The following is a 7,980-nucleotide window of genomic DNA, read 5'->3' as shown; positions in this document are numbered from 1 at the left end:
ACAGTCAGACATGAGAGAGGTATTGATCTTCTCCTCTAACTCCTGCTAAGAAAGAGAATCATGCAGCATTCACGTCATGCTACATTTATCATCACTGCAACAAATAGTATTAACATCAACATTCAAGTCAGTACCACCAAATGGAGACAGAAAATCTTGAGAGTTGCAGTAAATTAACTGAGGCACAGTTAAGTTAATGGATATAATGTTATATGATCAGTTCATGCAGTTACATGCTTTCAAACATGGCACCTTTTCATATGCCAATAATTAGGTAACAATAATATGTGTCAGTATACCTGAAAGTGTAAAAGCTGCACCTATAGACCTTTATAAGGTGTCACTGAGCCTCATTCTTTATTCCTGACTTTCCAACAGCTCAGACCACAATGTACTATGAAAATATTCAGCTCTCAGTGCACATTCACCGGCTCTAGTCTGCAGTCCACAGAGGCTTTTCTATTGAAATGGGACACTGGACAAAGGCCAATGAAAAAGGCTATGTCAGCAATTCATAGTTTTTTTTTCACTGCACTCGTGATCTTCCCTGAACTTCCTTCTGTATCATCACACCAGAGGGCCGCTTGCTACTTTGCAGCCGAGCCGATTTCAATTCCAGTCAGACGTTAAGGAACACGTCTGTTGTTGCTCAGCTTTAGGATTATATAATGGAGTTTGAACAAGGGTGGCTGCTTATTGAGACAGATAAGGAAGAAGCAGCACACATGAAATAATAAGAAATCTTTAAAGAAACCTTTACAGCAGCAGAATTACACAGAGCGAAAAGCCACGAGAGCAGTTAATACCTTCTGAATGATTTTTTAAAGCACAATCCTTATGTTTACATTTATTTGCTTCAGTTTCCAGAAATCAGACGGCTTACAGTTTCTCATGAACTGCCCTTTAAATGTGACAACAGCATGAGGAAGTAGGGAGACACTTAGTAAAAGTAGTAATACTACAGCCTAAAAACACAGCACTCAAAAGTTTAGTAGTATTTTAAATACATTAAAATATCAAAAATGACTTAAGAAAAGTAAAGTAATGGAGGACTGCTCCATCATGTGAAGTGGTCCAGCATGTATTTGTAACACACAACACAAATCACTTGCATAGATAAATAACAAAAAGCGTTTTTCGACGTATTAGACCTTTAACATCCTCATATCAGTGTTTTATGCTTGACTCATCATGTGACTGTTCTTCAGTTCACTTCATGGTGGAGTGCACAAAGCTTGACATGTGTACAGCCCTGACAATCAAACAAAGCTCACATTCATTTCAGTCTGCATCTGTGCACATCATTTCACTGCTTGTTTCTTCACTGAAGGAACTAAAAAGGCCTGATTGTATTTTAATGCGCTCAACAACAAGCTCTGAAAGTTTAGGTCGTTTAAAATCTGGTGTTAATTCAGTGTAGACTTCAATGTAAATGCTTATCCTCTTCTGAAGCCCCTTCCTCTTGTTTCTTTGTTCATATAGCAGGAATGTGTCCGTGTACTATTATTTATTCAGTAGGCGAGGCAGCGTGTTGTATATTTTCTCAAACCTTTCAGGCCTTTCATCTCAAAAAATGTGAAGTTTGAGCTCTAACATCAAAAACGCTTATTCCCTCTGCACACCCAGGAGCTCCTTTCTCTCCACCCAAAACCCGTTCAACATCCCACACCACCTGTGGCGACCATCACCCCACCACACACTGAGATGTTCCAGCGGAGACAAAGAAAGAAGAAGGTCAGCGAGTTGGAAGAAAACCTCTCAGCAGCTACAGCGGTGAGAATCCACCCTCTAGTGGCGCTTTTAAGTGCTGACAGCTTCCTGGAGCCATAGAGGTTAATTTCCCTTCAACAAAAAGATGTCACATAGTTTGCAATAAAACCAAAAATGACATATAAACAGAAATTTGTGATACTGATATAAGTAAACAGAAAGGAGCTCTTGACAGTTTTAGAAAATGCACACCACCCTTAGATGTGTTGCTCATCTGTGCTTCCCTTTGACTCACACTGACTCACTGTTCACATAGACGTGTGCTCTCAAACTGTGGGAGTTAATCAACGTTATGTATCATGATGAGCTAATGCACATGATTAGGAAACCAGGGATTCACTAACAGAGAAAATGACTTTTATTCTCAGTTTGTACATCTGACAGAGATCTGATATCTCATGGTGATATGACGCCCTCTGTTGAAATTCCTAATAGCTGCATACATTAAAAAACACCCCTTAGCAAAATAAAATTAGTTATTATGTATTATTATTATATTAGTAGTAGTCACATTGAGAATATTTGGCTTCAGAAAAAAGAAGTATTACTATTACTATTATGTTTACTCAGTAAAGTCAAATTATTAATACAATAGAATAGAATTACAAGGTAAATCCTGCATTAAAATCCTAAATACAGTATTATTCAGTATCATGTATGTCTTTTGTCTTACACACATTTTCTTCCCCCTTGTTGTTAAAGTCTGGACTCTGTGGTGGCCTGTCCATGTGTATGCTCACATTAAAATCTTAGAATACGCCTCTGACATCAGGTAAGATAAAATCCACTGATAGAAAAACCTACACATAATGGTTTGCATCAATCATGTCCAGTCAAGTGCATTTTTCTGTGAAAAACCGTCACCGCTGCCAAATGCAGCACTCCACTGAACAGCAAACACACCAACACAGAGTGGCAGCACGGTGTGGCCCAGGACCCCGGATGTGGATGATGAGCACATTAGCTGATGGGAGGTGGGTGTTTAAAAGCTCTTGCCTTGCGTCAGCACACTCAGGTGTCTCTCTGTCATCCCCCAAACAACATCAGTGCCCGATGACGCACCGTCAGAGCCCCGTGGCTGCTCGCTGCGTGAGGTTAACATGGAGTTGATGGAGGGAATCACTTTAGAGGATTAGCACTGTCATCTGTTTGGATTACAACAGAGCTTACCTGCCCATCTGTCATCTTTAGGCTGAGGCAGACGCTCAGTCTGAAGCTTTTACATGTACGAGGCCTCACGCTCACTGTGTGAATATTTATTTATTCAGGCAGATTAAAAACACTTAAAGACACTTTGTCCCTGAACAGGAGCAGCGCCCATTGAATAAATATTTTAAATATATAAAACCTATTTCTGAAGTTATACAGAAGATAGGGGGTTGATCACAAACTATATTTAGTACAGTTTACACAATAAGAGGAGGATTGAGTTGATCGTGTGGGTGCTGGGTCAGGAGGGAGGTGGTCCTGGGAGGCTGAGCCTTCACTGTCCTGTGAAACACCAGTTCCGGAGATGCTGCCACACGAGTGAGGGTTGCTGGACTTTTGCTGCATCAGAATATTTAAATGACTTGATGTAATTTCGGCGAGTGTTGGCGTTTCTGCAGTTGCTAAGTAGAGTTCATAGTTGACCCAGCATTTTATTTAGCACTCAAGCAGAGGAGGAGGAGGAGGAGGAGGAGGTTGGTGCTGTGTTGGAGGTGTGATGAGGATTTTAAGGTTACTGTGAATATGTGCAGAAGGGAAACGCCTGAGGTTAGCTGTTCACACCTACACACGGAATAAACCAACAAACCTTGATAACCACCTACACAACAACAGCACATTCAGTTTCTCTCTCTGCTCCTCCATCGTCTGCACGTCACACACACAGTAACAAACACTTCCTTATGCAATTGGCACCTTTCCAACCCTCCTATAATTCGTGCACGTCTGTTCTCGGCCAGTGGGACTCATCATCTGTAGGACGTTAATTTACTCAGCCTGACCTCTTGCAGATGTTGCACCTCTGGCCGCCTAACCACGCTGTTGTGGCAACACAGTGAGCACACGCTACACTAACCTTGTCCTCAAAACAACATCCTTTGATTTCCATCTCACTGTTCAACCCACTCTGTCCTTTTTATCTGCCTCTCCATCTCCCTCTAGCTCCCTTTCAGCTGATGGAGCTTATTGTGGACAAATAGGCTTAGGAGCATCACTATGGCAACAGCGAATCGTAAAAAGCTACATAAGCACTTCATCGAGGGCCGTGATCCAATGGCTCCCGTTGGAGATGGTGCCCCCAACCTCCTGCAACAAGTAACGGCAGGCCAGCGAAGCTCCTGGGAGGAGGAGGGGAGAGACGGAGAGAGAGAGAGAGAGGTGGAGATAATACTCTGGGACTGAGAAGATGTGAGAGCACAGAGGGAAACCATTTCCCTTTTCTCTCTGCTTTTCATTCAGCCGGTCTTTCCTCCTAAGTATCCACCCAGCCATCTGCTTTCTGAAGACCTTCTCTACTTTGGCTTTTCAGTGATTTTGTTTCTTAAGACAAACTTAAGAAAAAGAGGCAGAAGAAGAGGTAAGACATGTTTCATGTTTTCTGGTTATTTTCAGTCTGCTTCGTTTGTTTTGTCAAAACCGGTATGTGCCAAAAGTGGGCAGCCATGGAAAAAAAGTTCAAGCTAGGACATTGTCCTCATTATGCAGAATAACAGAATTGTTTAATTATAATCAATTTGAGAGTTAAAGTAAAAAAAAAAATGCTAGTTAAAGTTAAATGAGAAAATGAATTGCTGCTTTTCTTAATCTTCCATCACAGTAAATTGAATATTATGGGTGTTTTGACATCAACTTGAGCTCTAAAAACAGTCTAACTGATAAATACTCTACCCGTTTATGCCTCCTGCAGAATAATCCACACGTTTGATGCCAAACTATTAAACAAATTGAATTAGATGAAGTAAAAAGCTACTGGTGTGGGCACTGTATATATTTAAAACACTGTACCGGCTGCCTGTGTGTGACTCCATTTTGAAGGCTCCGAGTTAAAGTGTTGAGTTGAGAAAAAAAAAGCCGGTCTGCAACTAATCTCAGTCTGTCACTAATGTTAAAAAGCTCTTATTTGCACATGCTGCTTATCTGACCTACTCTACAGTACAGCAGAGTGGCAGAAAACATGTCCAACTCAGCAGGTCAACAGATTAACTCAAGATTAAAAGAGGACAGTTGCAGAAGTAAATGGGCACCTTATAAAAGAGGAGTATTACACCATGAAGAGGTTACCTAAAAAAAAAAAAAAATTAACAATGATGTTTAATAAGAGAAAATGTCTGCTAATTAATTAATTCACTAATAATTTTCTGTTGGTTGACTATCTTATTAACTAAATAACCACTTCAGCTCTAATCCAAAACATAAATCTTCACACAGGATTCATTTGGATCAGTGGCCTTTTTCTGTTATGGTTTTGTACAGTATCACAAATAGAAAGACGAACGAAGGACTGACGACTGGAACTAATTGAATACAGAACCCGTGAGAGCGAATATGACACCTGCAGAACAAAGAGCTAGTGAGCGGGATAATAAGAGGACGCTCTGTTGGGAATACGTCCAGATGTAAAAGCAGGCTTCAGAGGATGTGGTATAATAACCACAGATGCTGAATTAGGCAAAGGTGCATATTTCCCATGTTAAAGTAGAGATAAATTAAAAGAGAACTAAAGAATTGTTTTCAAGCAGTGTTTATAAGAAAAAACAGCTGAAGTAGAAATTCAATGTAAATGATGCAGATTAACTGTGTTTGTTTTGTTGGCCTCACCTTTTTATTCAAGTTGTAAATCTCATCTGTAGGCTATTATCAAACTGAAAATAAAAGACAACACAACAACAGAATCAAGAGTTTAGTAGTAATATTCTGTGCTGTAGTTTAATCCAAGGTCATGTCTAATTATTTCTGTGTGATGATTCCCTGTGATTGTTCTTCCCTCATCAAAGGGCTGTGGAGGAGACCAAGGCCATGGCCTCCTGGTTCAGCTGGAATGAGCCTTATTACCGGAGCCCCCGGCGGGACCCGGCCGAAGTGGTCACAGACACCCTGATGCTGGAGTTCAGCTGGCAGCTGAAGGAGGCGGAGAAGCAGCAGAAAGAAAGGGAAAACGAATACCGACGCCTCAAGACCGGAGTGGACTACAGCTGGCTGGCCAGCACGCCCCGCTCCTCCTACAACATCAGCACCGCGGAGAGGCTCAGTCTGGAGGACCTCTGCTCCAAAGTGCCACCATCCTGCTGTGGGCTGGTCATACTCAAGTAAGGGGACAAAATCATGCATTGTCTCCATCCTGACAAAATGAGATTAGATCTATCTTAAGTGTAAAAACAGTACCATGTGGCACAATTCATCTGTCTGTAGGATCAGAAACAATGTGACTGCACTACACCTGGGCATTAATGTAAACTTTAAACAGAAGGAACCATCCATCATCATTAAAACATATACGTGTCTTTTAACAGAGAGAGGTTTCTTCTTTCTTCGCCCTCAGGCGACCCTCTCTGTGATTCAACGTGTTTTGTCCTCTAATCTGCAGCAGAGACACCCTGAGCTTGTTTGAGCATCTGTTCACAGAAAGCTGTTGATGTCCCAGATGTCTTGTTTGACAGTTTTTTGGAAGTAGCTGAGGAGGAGGAAATGTAAGGGATCAGTGAGGTGCTAAACAACAGCATGAGTGGAAATCACACATACATCGATCAGGGACTAAGTGGAACATGTTTTTATGATTTTAATTAGCTGCATGAAGGTGGAGTCCTCAGTGTAATTAACTCAGAAGGAGAGTTACTTCTGGGATTCTCCCAAGTGTAGGCTGTCCTTGTGAATTAGATTCTTTATTAACCATCTATGTCCCCGCTCAACTTTCATAATGCGATCGCTTTTGAGCTGTTCTTCCAGTTACTGTTTTATGTCTCTACAGCTCACTCACCTGTATTTGTCTTTGCTTTTCACAGGTTCAGGGAGGTCATGCAGGCCAATGAGCCTGAGGTGCAGGAGGTATCGGGCCTGTTCCGCTCCGTCCTCCTCGAGGCTCTGGACCACCTAAAGGAGGAGCAGGAGGCGCAAAGGCTCGCCCGGCAGTGGAACAACAAACGTGCCATGAGCATGTCACTCATGAACTTCAGGTCCCGGATAAAAATCAATCCGTTTGGAAGCACAGTGGGCCTGACTTCCACTGTGACTGACGGCGCGGGGCTGAGCGACCTCAAAACCGTGTCAGAGGATGTGGAGAGAGGAATGGAGAGTGAGGAGAGGTCACAGAGGGTGTGGAGCATGCCCGACTTCAGATACAAAGGAACCAGCAGCAGTAAGCCTGTCTGATGTGGACAGGGAAAAAAGGACAGAAGCCGAAGGAGGGTGAATCCCATCGTCCTCCTCCTTTTCCACTGTGCATTTGATCCTTTACCTTTTGATCTGAAAGGGTGATGTCAGGCGTTTTTCTGAGATCTTCTGTACCGTGACCTTAACAGTTTTTCAGCACTTGAAAGAGTTTCAGGTTTTCATGAGATTATCACCTCTTATGTCTCTTATATTGTTTAGAGATTTGACATCTACGTCAGGACAATTTACTGCAGTCAATTAGAGACATGTATTTTATAGTTTATTATTTTTTGTTGGAGGAGAAAATGGTCAGGTCTGGCTACACAAATTGCCTGAGAGTGACTGATGTTTTATGGCAGAATGTTTTGCGTGAGATTTCTTTATATAGATGTTAGTCAGTCTTAAACCAATAATAATCAATGAGTCATGATCTCGCCACAAGCAACGCTTTGTTTTCACTTGGAGACTCGGCACAATGATTTATAATCCAAGGTCTGCAAACCAAAAGCTTCTATATTCTTCCTTTGCTGATGGTTATCAAAGAGAGAAAGACAGAAATGAGGAATAAATGTCATCACGTCTTTCGGAGACAAACACAAAACCATTCCAGCAGTTTATTGCTGTTTCTCACACAGTAGGATTCAATAGTAAACAGTGGGTTTACTCCATCATCCATTTACACCTTATACGTAACTGCTGTAAGGGTGATTGTATTTTATATTTCAATTTACTGAATGACTGTGGCAGATTTTGGAGAATGAATGTTATTAATAAAAACATACAGTAACAAAACACAGTCAACTCTTCATTTTAAGCAAATTTTACATTACATTAAAAACTATCAGTTCACACTGATAA

The 7,980-nt window shown here is 41.5% G+C and overlaps 1 protein-coding gene across 1 annotated transcript; it reads left to right on the top strand.

Moving 5' to 3' along the window:
• Positions 1-4,025: 4,025 nt before the first annotated feature.
• rd3 (retinal degeneration 3, GUCY2D regulator) lies at positions 4,026-7,841 on the top strand. The gene is made up of 3 exons (XM_026340716.1): positions 4,026-4,333; positions 5,751-6,062; positions 6,756-7,841. The coding sequence occupies exons 2-3, from the start codon at positions 5,773-5,775 to the stop codon at positions 7,120-7,122; spliced, it is 657 nt and encodes a 218-aa protein (XP_026196501.1). The 5' UTR covers positions 4,026-4,333; positions 5,751-5,772; the 3' UTR covers positions 7,123-7,841.
• The last annotated feature ends 139 nt before the right edge of the window (positions 7,842-7,980 follow it).

The sequence above is a fragment of the Anabas testudineus genome, chromosome 24, assembly GCF_900324465.2.
Source record: "Anabas testudineus chromosome 24, fAnaTes1.2, whole genome shotgun sequence".
Classification (NCBI taxonomy): Eukaryota; Metazoa; Chordata; class Actinopteri; order Anabantiformes; family Anabantidae; genus Anabas; species Anabas testudineus.
Note: the sequence above shows the minus strand (reverse complement) of the source record. Positions and strands in the feature narration are given on the sequence as shown.

Bases quoted from the DNA above. Each gene is read 5' to 3' on its own strand.
- rd3 (XM_026340716.1), top strand. From the start codon at position 5,773: ATGGCCTCCTGGTTCAGCTGGAATGAGCCTTATTACCGGAGCCCCCGG. The intron at 6,063-6,755 runs GTAAGGGGACAA...TGCTTTTCACAG, and splicing joins TGTGGGCTGGTCATACTCAA to GTTCAGGGAGGTCATGCAGG.